A 17,606-nucleotide genomic window follows, 5' to 3' on the forward strand; every position below is an offset into this window, starting at 1 on the left:
CTAACGGCCGCACTCCTCTACGGGAACGAGCCGCTCAGCGGGGGGGGGGGTGGTCTGACGCGTTGGAGGCTCCAGAGCCCGGGCAGCTCAGATCCTCCCATTACGAGTCCGTGACTCACTCCCTGGCGGCCGGCCCGGCTCCCGGCCCACGCAAGGCCCTATCGCGGCGGATAAGGACCCGGCCCGACACCCAGGCTTCAAACAGCGGCCTGGATAAGAGCCGGAGCAGAGAGCTCAGCGCTCCCTGTTAGCGTAGCCTATCGGTATCAAAACAAGCTGCAGGGGCGCGGGGCCTCTACTCGCTAGCGTAGCATACCGCTATTAGCACACAACGAGCTGCAGGGGCCCCGGGCCCCCGGTAGGAGCCCCCTCACCGGCTCCGCGACGCCAGGAGAGGAGAGCGCCGTGAGAGGCCCCTGAGTGCTCTCGAGCAAATGAAAACGACAAACACAGACTTGAGCTCCACACACCGAGGTCAAGGGCCCGGGTCCTGGGGGTCCCGGGGGTAGAACCGTCAAACACCTCCGCCGGCACTCGACGGGACGGCACAAAGAGGAGAGCGGGGGGGTGGGGGAGTAGGGTGAGGGGAGAGGGGAGAGGGGAGAGGTGGAGGAGGTGACGGAGAGAGAGAGGGTGGGAGAAGCACTTGAAGACAGAATGCAGGACACAAGTCCCCCCAGCAGTCAGGAGCCGGGGGACACAGGGCTACTGTTCTCATTCAGCCCTTTGTCTCTCGCCCCTCTCTTGTTTTTCCTCCGCAAACCGCGGGCACAATGGGGGCGGCGGCGCCCGCCCCCTCCCCTAAAGGCCTGTCAACACTGGAGCTATCAGCCCCCCCTGAATGGGGGAAATCAGCCTTCCCATGAAACTCAAGTCAATGAGCCGCTTCCCTGGCGACCGTCCTCCGGGAGGGTGGGGGGACAGCTATAATTTCAATGAGGAAGACAGAGAGAGAGAGAGGGGGGGGGGGAGGGATGGGAGGGATGGGAGGGATGGGGAGAGAGGGGCAGAGCAATAAAAGGAGAGGGTTTCCTGAGAGAAGTCGGGGAGCAAGGCCGACCCAGACCCGCCAGTCCGATATAAAACGCATTAATTCCTTCTCTGTGAGCTCAGCGTAAATGATTTGATTGTGGCCGATTCGACATACTTTTCCTGGCTTCCCTCGAACGCCGTTAAAAAAAGACATGACGAGGAAGGAGAAGAGGAAGAGGAGGAAAGAAGAGGGAGAGGAAGAGGGAGAAAATAGCTGCTGGGAAATGCGACACAAATTTCCTACCAAACATTTAACGCCAGCCTTCTGACCTGACCATGTGGAAGAAAAGGCAGTCTTTGTGCACCTCGGCCCATCCAAGGAAAAGAGAAAAGTGAAATGGGGGAGAGGGGGGAGGGGGAGAGATGGAGGGAGGAAGGGAGGCAAGAAATGTCAAGTTTTTGCCAAGCTTTTGTCACGCTTTAAGGACTGGCTTAGTCAATCGCTGTCAGATCAACAACACAGGGAACGAAAACAGCCGTGGATGCCTTATACATATGAAAAAAAAGAAATGGCCACCTTTCTCTGTGGGCCAAGTGGGAGAGTAGGACAGGGCTACACAGTTACTTAGAAAGGATTTGCATTTAAAAGATTTGCACGCTGGCTTGAATGAGGCTTCGTTTCCGCGTGACCATGGAAACAGCCGAAAAGGTGGAAAATTCAGTGGGCCAAACTTTAAACAACTTTATTAAAGTGTCACTAATCAAGAGGCGACAGACACAAGGGTTTAGTGTTTGGGCGAGCAGACAGAGAGGAGAGGAGAATGAGAGGCTTAATGACCTGTTGGGACCATTACTTTGAAAAGCCCCACTGATGTCTCTGTCTTTGATAAGACAGGCCCGCTGCTCACGTCAAAACGGAGAAAAGCGCAGAAATTCCAAGAATTTGACGCGTGACGCTTAAACGTTTTCGATTTCAGGTCGGAGGAAAATTCCAAATAAGAGTCCCCTTCTCGCCGTTGGGCTCACGCAGAATTCACTTTGCATTCGTCCACACAGGAGGATTAGAAGACGGACCTTATTCTGTATTCCACACTTCTATATTTGGCTCGGGTCCCTAGCACGACTGATGGATTCTTCTGAAAACTCCCCGAGATTTGACCTCGCCTTTTTCTGAATAAATCCTGGATGATAAATGGCTGATCCAGAAACATTCTGGCATTAATTTCCCTTTATAATGGCCAAATTCCTGAGCAGAAAATTGCTACCATTACAGCATAATGGGATAACAAGCAGAGAATAATCCTACCTAACAATGGAGAGGTTTGAAAAGACTCCTGCAGACCGTGCCACCCAGACACCAGCTGAAGTAGGCCCACACCTCCAGCACCCAGCACCTACCACGTCACCGCGTCTATCTGCTCCTTCCCCCCTCCACCCATCCAACGGACCTCCGTCACTTCACGCTTTACAAAAACTTTTTTTTTCATCCAGCTATCGCCTCATAAGTACGTCTCTCTAGCCCCTCCATCACCATCACCGCCCCTCCATCACCCATCTCCCTACCCATCCCTCCACCCCATCCCTCCACCCCCCCTCGGGTGGCAGCAGTGGACTTCACCAAAAGCCAAGCTCACTTCCCTCCGCCAACTGTTGGAGCCGGCAGAGGAGCGGGGGGGGGGGGGGGGGGGGGGGGTCTGGAGCTAGTAAGAACTAAACCACCAGACTTGGAGAGACTGGCTGGCACAGGGTGGGGTTGGGGGAGGGGGTTCTGGTGGATGAAATTATCATTTGCGGCGCAGATTAAAAAAGGGAGCGTGTGATCTTCAAGGCCCTCATCATCTGGGCCCCAAACGAAGCTCTGGGGACCTCTCCCCATCGAGCTTAATGAACAGAGGAACACAACACGCAACAACAACACCGGCGCACAACAAACAACAACAATGAGTGTGTGTGTGTGTGTGTGTGTGTGTGGGGGGAGGGGGGGCCTGTTTTAGCTGAACTAGTTCCTTAACGAGGCCCACAGCCCCCCCACACCGCTGGGCGGTCGGTGCCCATCACCGGTTCAGTGGAGTTAGCGTGTCTGCAGTGAGTTTAGCGCAGTGCACTCCACAGCTACCTCACTCCTACCGCAGTGCACTCCAGATACCTCACTCCTACCGCAGTGCACTCCAGATACCTCACTCCTACCACAGTGCACTCCAGATACCTCACTCCTACCGCAGTGCACTCCAGATACCTCACTCCTACCCCGGTGCACTCCAGATACCTCACTCCTACCACAGTGCACTCCACAGCTACCTCACTCCTACCGCAGTGCACTCCAGATACCTCACTCCTACCGCAGTGCACTCCAGATACCTCACTCCTACCGCCGTGCACTCCAGATACCTCGCTCCTACCGCCGTGCACTCCAGATACCTCACTCCTACCGCAGTGCACTCCAGATACCTCACTCCTACCACAGTGCACTCCAGATACCTCACTCCTACCGCAGTGCACTCCAGATACCTCACTCCTACCGCAGTGCACTCCACAGATACCTCACTCCTACCGCAGTGCACTCCAGATACCTCACTCCTACCGCAGTGCACTCCAGATACCTCACTCCTACCACAGTGCGCTCCAGATACCTCACTCCTACCACAGTGCGCTCCAGATACCTCACTCCTACCACAGTGCACTCCACAGTTACCTCACTCCTACCACAGTGCACTCCAGATACCTCACTCCTACCACAGTGCACTTTAGGTACCTCACTTCTACTACAGTGTGCCGCGAGGGTTCAAACCGATGAACAAAAAAAACATTTACGTCTCCATTTAGGACCCTGTATCCAAAGCGACTTACAATAAAAACATTGTCACAAGAAAGAGAAACAACAATATATCGCTGTCACTACAGTAAGGATCTTCATGGAAACAAGTGCCAAATGAAACTAGTTTGAGTCACTAGGTCAGAGGCAATAACTCTTTTGAATCAACTCCAAACTGTATTGTACGCTTGGATTGCCCTCAGCTTAACTTGTTGGTTAAAAACGTCTGCAAACAATTACTTTATTGTAAATGTCACTGCAAAGACTTTAATAACTGCTTTAATGAATAAATAAGGAAAATAATTGCAAAACACAGTCCAGGACACTCTCAAAGCGTGAACGGTCGACTCTATAAAAGTACCAAGGTCTCACTGTGGTGATCCAATCACGGAGAGGAAGAGGGTTTTATGGGCCAATCAGGGACAGGGAGAGGGTTTGGTTTTATGGGCCGACCTGCAGTGAAGCATGATGGGAAGTAATAAGCACATCATTACCAACTGTGTCTCGACCGTGTCAGACGACAGCACAATAAAGACAGCATGCAGAGAGAGGGAGCACGCTGCCAGACACACACACGCACACACGCACACACACACACACACACATACACACACACAAACACACACACACACACCCACCCACTCACCCACATTAATACACACAAATTATAATTATAACAATTGAATACAAACACCAAAAGACCTAACACACACACACACAAACAGCCATCCTCATACACACACACACACAAACACATACACACATGCACACACACATATACACACACACATTAATACACACACACATACACACACTCTCTTTCTCTCTCTCACACACACACACAGCACTAACACACGGTGCTGGGTGAGTGGAGGGGGGGGGCAGCTCTTCAGCTAGCACCCCCACTCTGCCAAGACGGGTCAGAGGTCGCCAGTGTGGTGGTCTTGAGACTGTGGCTGTTTCCACCATTCACTTATTAACTTATTATCAAATATAATCACATTTACAACGTGGAGTAGGTCTTCAATGAATTTATATGTGTAGGCCTACACACACACACACAGACACACACACACACACAGACACACACACACAGGCACAGACACACACACTCATACACACACACATGCACACACACCGTGAAAGAGAACCCAAGTTGTTCCAGTGGAAAAGACGGAGAAAAGCCCATTTCCACCGCCGCGGCAGAGCGCTAGCGTCGCTCTGCGAGCAATCAGCGCTCTCTGAATGGCAGCATTAGCGCGCGCCCTCCCTTCGAATAACAACATAACTTTAAGCATGTAGCCGGTGAGGCGCAGATAACCCAGAGTAAGGCCCAGCTCATGTCGCTAGGCTAACCCTCCTGCTCTGCTAAACTGGCCACAGATGGCTCCAATTAGAAGCAGCCAGCCAGAGCGAGCGAGAAAGACGAGCGCTCAGCCAGGAGGTGTTCCAGGCCAGCTCTGCCGCCCGGTTCTCAGCAGGCCCACATCACTTTTACTTTTGCTTTGTTTTCTTTGTTTGTATCCAGCGTAAACAACGCGTCCCGGTTGCTAGGGGGTCGCTCCGACGGGTGAGCTTGGAAGGCCACACATCTCCGGAGAGGTTCTGGTTAGGTTCTGTGGCAGGTCTGCGTTGTAATATATGTATGTGATGCACAAGCACATGACATATTTTGTCCATAACCCCAAATTATTTTTTCTTCATCTTAAAAGTTGTCCCCTCTTCTCCTCTCCATCTTTTTTCTCTCTCTCTCTCTCTCTCTCTCTCTCCCCTTTCTACTCACACCCCCCATCTCTCTCCATCACTCCCCTTCTCTCTCTATCTATCTCTCTTTCTCTCTCCCTCCCTCTCCCTCCTCCCTCCCTCTCCTCTCGGCCTCCCTCTCCCACATCTCCGGAGCGAGCGCGACTCGTGCCGGTGATATCGCGCTCCGAAGGGGAACTCTGGGAAGGTCGCTTCACGAGCACCGAGCCAACAGCTCAGCGTCGGGCCCTTCCAGAGGAGCTCCTGGAATCCTCTCTCCACACGGATAGCGGCCTCCCAGGGCCGCTGGCCGTGCTCTGCAGACACCGTCGCTCCGACCGCCAGCCGCTCCCCTCGACGCTCCGGAGAACCGCCGGCCGGCGGGCAGAGACCGGACGGGGCCGGGACGGGGAGCGTGCCTTGGGGTTCCTGAGGTGTTTTCTTGAGGCCTCCTTGTGGTCGATGGCGCTGGACCACACTCCTCAGCGGTCACCTGACAGGAAACACCTGCTGCAGAACGTTCCAGACCGGAACTGACTTGACCGGGAGGCCAGACCGCACCCCCGGCACAGCCCCCGGTCACACCGAGGTCACGGACCGAGACTCCGGTTCCGGTTCTCCTGGTCTATGGGGTCATGGACTCTGGTTCTGGTGGTCTTAAATGGGGTCATGGACTCTGGTTCTGGTGGTCTTCAATAGGGTGATGAAATAAGGTTCTGGTGGTCTTCAATAGGGTCATAGAATATGGTTCTGGTGGTCTTCAATGGGGTCATGGACTCTGGTTCTGGTGGTCTTAAATGGGGTCATGGACTCTGGTTCTGGTGGTCTTAAATGCATATGTGTGCGGTACAATCCACGGCAGTTGGCGCAGATTTAGAGCCCAGAGTTCAACGAGGAGATGGGTTCACATGTTACACATATCACTGTCTGGTTGGTCAGTGAACGTTGAAGGTCTATGATAACACCGCAGCAGCACTGCGTACCGGTATGAACCAGATTAGAGCCAACACACAGGGATTAGACACACGGCACGTCGCTCCCTGCACTTTCTTTAGTCTGGCTCAGGTCTCCTAATGGAAAAACCATAAAAGAAGAAAGGCGATAACAATAACACAGGCTCTCTCTCTCTTTCCCCAACTCTCTCTCTCTGTATCTGTCTCCCTCTCTTCAACTCACTCTCTCTCTCTCTCTCTTTCCCAACTCTCTCTCTCCCTCTCCCCCCCCCCCCCCTCTCTCTGGTGCCACTCTATCTCGGTCTGTCTCCTGGATCTGACACTAACCTCCCCCCTCCCTCCTCCCCCTCCCCACCCACATCCCGACCTCAGACCTCCCCTTCCTCCTCCTCTCCTTTCCTCCCACTCCCCCATCGCTGCTTCACTGTCCCATCACTCCCTCACTCCCCTCTCTCTCTCTCTCTCTCTCTCTCTCTCTCTCTCTCTCTCTCCCCTTCCTCTCTCTCTCTCTCTCTCCTTCTCTCTCTCTCTCTCTCTCCCCTTCTCTCTCTCTCTCTCTCTCTCTCTCTCCCCTTCTCTCTCTCTCTCCCCTTCTCTCTCTCTCTCTCTCTCTCTCCCCTTCTCTCTCTCTCTCTCTCTCTCTCCCCTACTCTCTCTCTCTCTCTCTCTCTCTCTCTCTCTCTCACTCTCTCTCTCTCTCTCATGCTCAGCTACTAAATTATCTGTCCAGCCCCCCCCCTCCTCCCCAAAACCACACACACACCCTATCCCCTTCCTGCCCTAGGTCTTACCGCAGCCTAGAGAGATGAGGTGTGTGTGTGTGTGTGTGTGTGTGTGTGTGTGTGTGTGTGTGTGTGTGTGTGTGTGTGTGCGCGCGTGTGAGTCTGTGCGTCAAAACGGTGCAAACTATGCAAAAACTCACATCCTCCCCACTTCTCATTTGATATCTCGGGGGGAGGGGGGTGGTGGATGAGTCAGGGGGAGGTCATGTCCAAATGTCACTTTAGAGGTTATGAAGGGTCGGGGGGGGGTTGTCTCTAAGTATTTCTATGTCTGTAAGTGTGTGCGCATGTGCGTGTGTGTGTGTGTGTGTGTGCGTGCGTGTGTATGTGTTGGTGTTCAGGGGGGTTACTGAGTCACGCGGGCGAACAAATCATTCTGGAGCTGGAATCCATTATTACCACAGAGAATATGGGCCAAAATTAACCCTCTGTCTCTCTCCCCCTCTCTCTCTCTCTCTCTTTCTCTCTCTGTCTCTCTCTTTCCCTCACTCTCTCACCCTCCCTCCCTCCCGCTCTCTCTTTCATCCTCTGTCTCTCCCTCTCGCTCCCTCCCTCGCTTTCTCTCCCTGTCTCTCTCCATTCCTCCACTCTATGTTTCTCTCTCGGTCTTTCCCCCATCTCTCTCTTCCTCATTCTCGCTCTCATTCTCTCCTCCTCGCTCTCTCTCTTTCTCTCGCTCTTTCTCCCTCTCACCCTCTCGCTCTCCCTCTCCCTCTCTCCTAAACTTCTCTCTGTTGAGAGCGGCTCAGCAGCAGAAGTTTTCCAGGCGTTGTGAATCGTCAGACTTTGGCCACACTGAAAACCAGAACCCGACCAGAATTCCCCCGCTCCTCAACCAGATCATATCGCTGTCCAGGGGCGTCTGACGGCTCAATACTGGATGTTTCACGCCGCCGGGTTAGCGCTGGGGGGGGGGGGGGGTCGTGCGAGAAACTGAAACGTGTCAAATAAATACATTAAGGTTTTCTGAACCTGCCATCCTCGACCAATCAGATCTGTTCTGGCGAACGACCAGCAGACCTTCAGATCCAACCTTAACCCACAGCCCCGATGGACCCGAGTGTCTTCTGGACCCTAGACCCCCCACCAGATCCGGATCACCCTCTAGTCCTCAGAGACCAGAGTCCCTGTTTGTCCCCTACGTTCTGGACCTCCGGGGCAGAACCACGGAGGCGGGACCACCCCGGCTACGACCCCAGAGGAATGGATCCGCCGCAGGGACGCCATCGCCCAGCGAGCAACCACGACCTCACGACGATCATGACGCCCTCCGTCCCGCCCACGCTAGCCTGAGGCCCCGCGCAGGTCCTCACAGCGAAACACGAGGAGGCACGCAGCCTCAGCGCGGCCGACCGCGGAAAAATTAAAATACTTTCTGTAATCATAACGTGGGTCAGGAATAAACCTGACTCCTTCTCCTGACTTCCTCCTCCGGGTCTGTCGTGGTGTGTGTCGTGAGGAGCGAGGCAAGGGCGGCCCGGGTCGGTTTGGGGCCGGCCACAGAGAACAATGGAGTGGCTGCTAGACACGGGAGACCCAAACAGGAGGACCAGGCGGGGGGGTCGGAGGGACTTCTGTTCTGACGGGCCCGGGCTCTGCGGAGGGACAGCCCGGGTCAGGACAGTCCGAGCGGTCGGAAGGGCCTGGGGTCCTTTCCTCTCTCTCTCTCTCTCTCTCTCTCTCTCTCTCTCTCTCTCTCTCTCTCTCTCTCTCTCTCTCTCTTTCTCTCTCTCTCCTCCCTCTCTCCTCCATCTTGTCCCCAGACCACCTACAAGGAGAAACCAGTTTCTGCCTAGTTTCCTTCAGAACATGATAGGGTCAAACCAAAACGCATGCACACACACACAGCCACACAAACACACACACACACACACACACACACACACACACACACACACACACACACACACACACACACACACACACACACACACACAGAGTGAAGGGACAGGAACAGGGAACTGGCACTGAGAACAATAGCAACCATTAGAAGACGATTTGAAACCTCTCCCTCTGTGATGCAAACACTCTATTTTTAAAACGTTCAGGAATGGAGCAGAATTAGAATGTCTTCAAAATGACCCAAAGACGACAGAGACAAAGAACGCTTCACAGCGAGGTACCACAGAGGAGCAGAGTACCTCAGGCTGGTTGTGCGGTGGACTGTGTTGTTCTAGAGTGTGTTGTACTGGATGCATGGCTGTGAAGGCCTAACGGTGTCAGGCTTGAGCTCAACAGAACCAGTCAGATGAACCAGCAAACCCCTTGACATGCACCTGGACCCACTGCAAGTTGCTTTGCATATAAGCATCTGCTAAATCAATAAACAGCTACATATATCCAGCAGCGCCTTACCCACAATGCCTTGTAGCGCCTTGGCAAACACAAACTGACCCCCCTGCCCAAACCTCCCACCGACAGCTTTGTCCAATCACGTCGCATCGCAGCTATAGCCCTCTGACGGGGGGCTCCTGTCTGGACGGCGGAGGGCGAGAGGAGTCTTGGAAACACACTCCTAAATCTGTCAGCCGCTGACGGCACAGACAGAAAGCAAAACAAGCACGCCCCCGCCGTGCGGCCGGGGTCAGTGTAACACTCTATCTGTGGAGGCAAAACAAAGGAAGCCCCGTTCACACACACGGGGTGCGTTGGATTTCAGGCCGAGGGGACAGAGCGATCGGAGGACCCCTCCCCTCCTCCTTCATCTCTCTCTACTCTCTCCCTCCCTCGCTCTAATCTTTATCAACTAAAATAAACATTAATAAAATGAATTTAAGTCTCGCTCTTCGCTTCTCCCTCCTCTACTCGTTTGCCCTCACTTCTCCTCCCCCCCTCTCTCTCTCTCGCTCTCTTCCTCTCCTCCTGTCTCCCTTCCTCTCTCCATCTCCTTTCTCCCCCCTCTCCTGACTCTCTCCTCTTTCTCTCCCTTAACTCTCTCGTCAGCTCTCTCTCCTCTACTCTTTTTGCACTCACTCCTCCTCCCCCCCTCTCTCTCTCTCTTCCTCTCTCCATCTCTTGTCTCACCCCTCTCTTCTCTTTAACCCCCCCCCCCTCTCCCTGACCAGGAGGGACCAGGAGAGACCAGGAGAGACCAGGAGCCAACCCTTGAAGAAGTCTTCATGTTGCTCCAGAGAGAGAGAGAGAGACAGAAGAGGAGGTGAGACAGGAAGTAGGAGGGGGCGAGTAGGAGAGAGGAGCGGGAGGAAGAGGAGGAGAGAGAGGAGGAGGAGCCGAGAAAGTCAGATAGAGGAGGAGCAGGAGGAGGTGAACGAGGGGAGCGTTGGTGACGAGAAACAGGGATGGAGTTGGGGTGGGGGGGGGGCCCAGTGCCCCAACACGCTGGCCCCTGTGTACGGCCCTGGAGGTCAGCGGGGTTATTGGTTACAGCTGTGGTTTGGCTGCCGTGCCGACGACCTCTGAACTCCACAGAGGGTTGGCCTCTCTGACTGCAGGAACCCTCTCTCTCCTAGAGATCTAGGGTCTCTCTACACATACGTCCCTCTCTCTCTCTCTCTCTCTCTCTCTCTCTCTCTCTCTCTCTCTCTCTCTCTCTCCCTCTCTCTCTCTCCCTCTCTCTCTCTCCTTTATGTGATGGCCTCTCTACCCTTCAATATTAAACATCCTGCAGTCAACTGCATACAATCATGCCATAGACAAAACAGTGCAGAGTTTTCAGCAGATGGGAAACTTTCCAATCTCTCACACAACGGTATCCGGGTTGACACCACTACATCTCAGGCCCTGACAGCTGCATCACTGCTGCTCCGTAGACACTCCCTAGACCTGGGGTCCAGGCCCGCGATGAAACCCAGTCCGAGCAGGAGGTCTAGGAGCAGGGCTCTGCTTTTTTCTTATAAACCCAGTCTCCAGAAGGACAGATCAGCATCTCCACTCTCGAACATATGATGCTGCCGCCCGGCTGGACGGACCTCTGAGTTATTTCGGCGGAGAAGATTGCGCCAAGTGATCCGTGATTGCAATAAAGTTTGAATTGTTCTCAGAATGAACGATGTCCTAACTGAATTACAGCTTCAACGGTTCCTGTGGTTAAAGAGAAGTTCATAGCCACGGTCAAACGCATTCTGCTTCTCTCAGACTTTTTAGTCTTTCAACTGATTTTTCCCCCCTACATTTCTTTCAATATTTCCTCGTCATTCACACGAGAAAACACAAACCACATCCAGCGCCCTGACGAAGCACATCTCTGCTCGGAAAACAACTCAATACGCAACAACTGTCAGTACACAAAATCAGACCAAAGTATCATCTGGCCTGTAAACGCACGGCCCTCTTCAGTCTTTCAGCGCAGAACTTTCCAAAAACCCTGAAACAAAATCACATGTTGTTTCATTTAAGGGGTGTCTTAGCCTTAGCCACCAAACCGAGCCTTAGCATTCCACTGTTTAAACCTGACAGAAGTTAGCGCCCCCCCCCCCCCCCCCCCCCCCCCACTATCCCCTTCAGGGAGCACGCTCGCCAAGTCTCCAATGAGGAGCATCCCATAATACTCTTTCAATGGACGGCTTAGGTTTCACTCTGGGAGATCTTCTCTTCACTCTCCCTTGCCCTCCACATCTTTCAGAGGGTCTTAAGAGGTCAGCTGATTTTAATGGTCACTTATTGGAGCCGCAGACCACCCTGTCGTTGGAAAAGCCCCCGGGCGGTAGGGCCTGATGAGATACCAGCCAGACGTGATGCAGCATCAGAGCATATCAACAACGCTCCTTCGGCGGGCGACACTGAGGGAAGCAGCCACGGGTCTTAACCCCGCCTCGCGGGTTCACTGGTTTACAGGGTTTTAAAAGTTGCAGCCCTTTTCCAGTCAGTCCCTGATAAGACTGTTCCACATTATAAACGCAATGGGCACAGTTCATGTCCTCTCTGAAATAGCCTCAGTATGAGCGGAAGTTAAATAATAAGTGCAAAGTTTCATGTACTGGCCAGTATTGAGTATTGGAAGCACAAAACAACAGTGTTTAAATGCTAAAGAAGAAGACCTTCTCTCTCGTATCCAAGAACGCTTTGGTTGAACAGAGCCACCCACACAGCTGAAGAAACGCCATTAACGCGCCCGACGGGTGGATCTGTTTTAACTCTCCCACCGCAGGAGCTCCGACCCTCGCTCGTGTGGTGAAAGAAAGGGCTTCAACACAAGCAGCAGTGCTGCGCCAAACAACAACAAACAAACAACAGCTCCACTAAACACAGCAGACCGAGGGGGGAGGGGGGGGGGCGACTCACCTCAGCACGCTGTGTCCTGGGCTGGCTGGCGTCCGTCTCGATGGCGTACACATCCAGCAGGTAGAGGTCCGAGCCCTGCTCGCGGTCAAGCTCGGCCGCCGTCTGGATCACGCCGCTCTGCCGGTCGATGCTGAACAGCCGGCCCACCGCCTTGCCGTGGCTGCGGACCGCCACGATGAAGAACTCCACCTTGGTGCCGGAGCCCCTGGGGCTGGAGGCGTCCAGCGAGATGACGTTGGTGCCCGGCGGCTGGCCCTCCTTCAGGATGGTGATGTACTTGGGCTGGGAGAACACGGGCCCGTCTCCGCCCTGCAGGATGATGGTCAGCTCGGTGCGGGATGTCTTGCGCTCGGCGCCGTGGTCCGTGGCCGACACGGTGAGCGTGTACACCAGTCGGGACGGCAGCAGCTGGGACGCCAGCCGGATGTCCCCGCTGTAGCGGTCCATGATGAAGGTGTCGGCGTCCCCCCGCACCAGGTCGTACTCCACCTCCCCGTTCGACCCCTCGTCGGGGTCAAAGGCCACCACCGTGGTCAGGATCGACCCGATGACGATGTTGGGCTCGGCCACCAGGGCGTTCTGCGACACAAAGGCGGGGACGTTGTCGTTCAGGTCCGTCACCCAGATGGTGACGTTCTTCAGGGCGAAGCGCCGGAACTCGACGGGCACGGCCTGGTCCGTGGCCTTGATGGTGAGCTCAAACAGGTTGGAGAACTCCCTGTCGATGTCTCTGTTGGTGTAGATGAGCCCGGTGCCGGGGTTGATGCTGAAGTGCCCCCCGCGGGGCGTCTGCTGGACGATGGAGTACTCCAGCTGCCCGTTGATGTCCGCGTCAGTGTCGTGGGCTGTGATCGTCATGACCGAGGCGGAGATGGGGAGGTTCTCAGCGATGGATTTGAAAATGTCCCCCGGAGTGAAGATGGGGGGGTTATCATTGAAGTCTCTCACGTGGATGACGACTGGGATGGAGGAGGAGCGAGCCGGCCGGCCGTTGTCTCTGGCCGTGATGTTGAGCTTGTAGAACGACTGCGTCTCAAAGTCCAGCTTCTTCACCAGGAAGACGCTGCCGGTGTTGGCGCTGATGCTGAAGGTGCCGTGGTTGTTTGTGGCTGTGATGCTGTACGTGATGTCGGCGTTGGGGCCCGAGTCGGCGTCGGTGGCGGTCACGGAGGCTACCAGCTCTCCGATCCTCATGTTCTCCAGAACGTCCACGGACAGGGAGGACTTGGGGAAGGCGGGGGAGTTGTCGTTCTCATCCAGGATGCTCACGCTGAGCATACAGGAGGAGGACAAGGGCACCTTCCCCCCGTCGACCGCCAGGATCTTCAGAGAGTAGTGGGAGGTGGACTCATAGTCCAGTGCTCCAACCAGAGTGATCTGACCAGAGCCACTGTCAATCACAAACTGGCCCTCCTCGTTGCCCTCTGCGATGTGGTACCCCACAAGTCCGTTTTTGTTCTCGTCCACGTCGGAGGCCGAGACCCGGAGCACTTGGGTCATGTTCTGGGCTGACTCCGAGATGGAGGCCTGGTAAATGTCTTTGGTGAACTTTGGCGAGTTGTCGTTGATGTCTTGAATGTAAACTTGCACTTTTGCCTGGTCCCTGAGGGGCTTGGGGAGCCCCTGGTCTGACGAAATGACCGTGAAGCTGAACCCAGCGGCGCCTCTCTGTCTCATGAGGGACTCGCGGTCCAACTGCAGAGTGCTCGTCAACTCCCCGGTGATGGCGTTCAGCTCAAAGTTGGGTTGTGGCAGCTCGAATGTATATCTGATCTCACTGTTTGGGCCAAAGTCTTTATCCTGGGCGCACAGCCGCCCAGCCAGCGAGCCTCTGGGCTGCTCTTCCTCAAAGTGGAACACATAATTGGTACTGTTGAAGAGCGGTCGGTTGTCATTCACGTCGTCCAGGATGACGCTGACGTTGACACTAGCACTTAGAGGTTCAACGGCGCGGTCTTTCGCCACCAGCACCAAGTTATATCTGTCGCGGAGCTCTCTGTCTAGCTCCGCTTTGATGTACAGCTGGCCGTCGGGGAAGACACCAAACATGTCACCTGTGTTGCCGTCCACGATGTCGTACACAATCTCGCCGTTCAGCCCCGAGTCCTTGTCCGTGGCGTCCACCTTGAAGAAGCGGCTGTTGACAGGCTCCGACTCCGGGATGACCACCTCGTACGACAGCTGGTCGAAGGTGGGGGAGTTGTCGTTAACGTCGTACACGCTGACGGTGAGGATGAGGCTGGAGGTGTGCCGGGGGACCCCCGTATCGGAGGCCATCACCTCCACCTGGTAGGAGCTGGTGGTGACCTCCAGCGGCCCCGTCAGGGAGATGAGGCCGTGCTTCTCATGGATGTGGAACAGGCCCTTGGGATTCTGCTTCAGGCTGTAGACCACCTGGCCGTTGGGGCCCTCATCTGGGTCGGATGCCTGGGCCTGGAAGATGGCGTGGCCCGTGCCCCAGTTCTCCACAGCGCTGACGTGCTCCACGGCATGCAGGAAGTGGGGGGCGTTGTCATTCAGGTCCTTCACGGTGATGTTGACCAGGGCCTCTCCGGTGATCTCCCCACCCCTGGCCACCACTTTCAGCTGGTAGAACCCTTGCTCCTCTCGGTCCACCTGGCTGGCCGCGGCTATCTGCCCGCCGCCGCTGATGGCGAAGACCCCCCGCTGGTCCCCGGAGGTGATCAGGTAGGTGATGTTGGTGTTGAGGTCCACTGTGGTGGCGGACACTGTCCCGATCACCGCTCCGATGCCCACGTTCTCGAACATGACGAAGCTGTAGCCCTTCTGGCTGAAGGTGGGGGGGTTGTCCTGCGTGTCTATCACTGTGACGGTCACGATAGCCTGGGTGTGGGACCTCAACCCCCCTCCGTCCACCGCCGTCACCTGCAGCTGATAGGCCGTCTTCTCCTCTCGGTCCAGAGACACCAGTGTGCTCACTCGGCCCGTGTTGCTGTTGATGTGGAACTTGGCCGTGTCTCCGGCCGTGATGATGTACTTCACCGTGCCGTTACGACCTAAGTCGGGGTCCGTGGCGAGAGTGGTGGTCACGTAGGAGCCCGGCGGCTCGTTCTCCTTCACGTTGGCGAAATACTGCACGGGGTAGAACACGGGCCTGTTGTCGTTGATGTCCCTCAGCGTGACATTGACCCTGCCCACCGAGTGGAGAGGAGGGCTGCCGCCGTCCGCCGCCCGCACGTGGAGCAGGAAGGAGCCCTGGTCCTCGCGGTCCAGCTCCGCCGCCGTGCTCAGTCTCCCCGTCGACGCCTCCAGGCGGAACAGCTCCTGCACAGCGGGGGGCGTCTCGGCGTCAAAGGTGAAGCGCACGCTGCCGTTGGTGCCCAGGTCGTCATCGGAGGCGGTCAGCAGCAGCAGCTCGCTGCCCGCGGGGGCGTGCTCCGCCAGGGTCACGTGGTATGACCTCTGTGCGAAGGTTGGCACCTGGTCGTTGACGTCGGTGATGTTCACCAGCAGCTGTGTGTAGGAGATCTTGGGCTGCAGCCCCTGGTCCTTGGCACTGATGTTGAGCACAATGTGGGAGGCCTCCTCACGGTCCAGCGGCGCCGCGCTGGTCACCAGGCCACTGTTCTCGCTGATGGAGAACCAGCCCCGGGCGTTCCCGGACACCAGCGAGTAGCGCAGGTTGGCGTTCTGCCCGGAGTCGCCGTCGGTGGCCGACACCCCTTTGATGTAGCTCCCCGTGGGGATGTCCTCACTGATGTCCACCCGGTACTGAGCCTCCTGGAAGATGGGCGGGTGGTCGTTGATGTCGTTCACAAAGATCATCAGGCTGGCGAAGGAGGAGCGGGCCGTGGGGTGGCCGTTGTCCGACACCGACACGGTGAGGTTGTAGGAGGAGATCCGCTCCCGGTCCAGAACGCTCGCCACTTTGATCAGACTCAGGTTAGGAACTGGAGAGGTGTGGACCTCAAAGTGTCGCTGCTCGTTGCCCCCCAGTATGGAGACGGAGATGTTCCCGTTGGCCATTGGCGAGTCGGAGTCCGACACGGTGAGCAACGCCACCACGGTGCCGATCTGGGCGTTCTCATCCACGGATGCAAACTTAGAGGTCGTGGGGAAGTATCTGAACTTGACCACTGGGTCGTTGTCATTCACGTCTTGGAGTTTAACGGTGGCCTCCGTCCGGCCAGACAGGGAGGGCACCCCGTTGTCTACAGCATGAACCGTCAAAGAATATTCTCTTTTGCTCTCAAAGTCCAGTGGCTCTTTAATGACAATAGTACCGGCTTTGGGGTCGATTTGAAAAGGCGTCCCGTCGTCTAGGAAGTATCTCACGTCAGCGTTAACTCCATCGTCCAGGTCTGAAGCTGTGATCTGAAGCACACTGGAGCCCACGGCAGCGTCCTCAAACACGCTGGTCTGATACTGCTCCTGGTTGAACACAGGGGGGTTGTCGTTTATATCCTGGATGGTCACGTTCACCTGGAGGTAGCCGAACCGCTTAGGGTCACCCTTGTCCTCCACCTCGATCAGGAGCTGGTAGATGGGGGTGACCTCTCTGTCCAGGCCTCCTGCTGAGACGAGGTGTAGGAAAGCCCCCTCGCCACTAGGGTTGACTGTAACATCCAGACGGAACCGCCTCTGCTCGTTGCCGTTCACTATCCGGTACGTGGTATGGTCCACCCCGTTGCTGCCGATATCCGAGTCCGTGGCCGTGTCCAGGATGACCTGCCGGCCGCTGCTGGCGTCCTCTTTGAACGAGACCACGATAGACTCGTCGGGGAACACCGGGGAGTTGTCGTTAATATCCAACACCAGGATCCGCACCTCCGTAGGGTAGGTGGGCTGGCTGGAGAGCACCACGACGTTGATGACATCACTTTGCAAAACTTCCCTGTCGATCACCCTGGAGGTGTAGATGGCCCCGGTGGAGCTGTTGATCGCAAACAGTCTGTGGGTCTCACTGAAGCGGTAGGTGAAGCCCGGGCGCGTCTCGATGGTCCCCACATGCGTCCGGACCGGCTGCTCCTCATGGACGCGGAACTCCTGGCGGACCTGGCTGGAGGCGGAGTACTGGGACAGGGTCCATAAGAGCAGTAAAACACCGTGAAACCGACCTAGAGCCCGACCTGTGAGCGCCAT

At 55.8% G+C, this 17,606-nt stretch overlaps 1 protein-coding gene across 1 annotated transcript in view; it reads right to left on the bottom strand.

Annotated features, from left to right (window-relative positions):
- fat4 (FAT atypical cadherin 4) overlaps positions 1 to 17,606 on the bottom strand; it is a gene marked incomplete at its 5' end in the record, with an annotated part of 96,253 nt that extends 78,647 nt beyond the window's left edge. Inside the window, one exon of the mRNA XM_079744669.1 lies at positions 12,504 to 17,606. Within this exon, the coding sequence (XP_079600795.1) occupies positions 12,504 to 17,606 (5,103 nt within the window). The remainder of the gene's footprint in view (positions 1 to 12,503) is intronic.

This window comes from Pollachius pollachius (genome assembly GCF_949987615.1).
Source record: "Pollachius pollachius genome assembly, chromosome: 10".
Taxonomy (NCBI): Eukaryota; Metazoa; Chordata; class Actinopteri; order Gadiformes; family Gadidae; genus Pollachius; species Pollachius pollachius.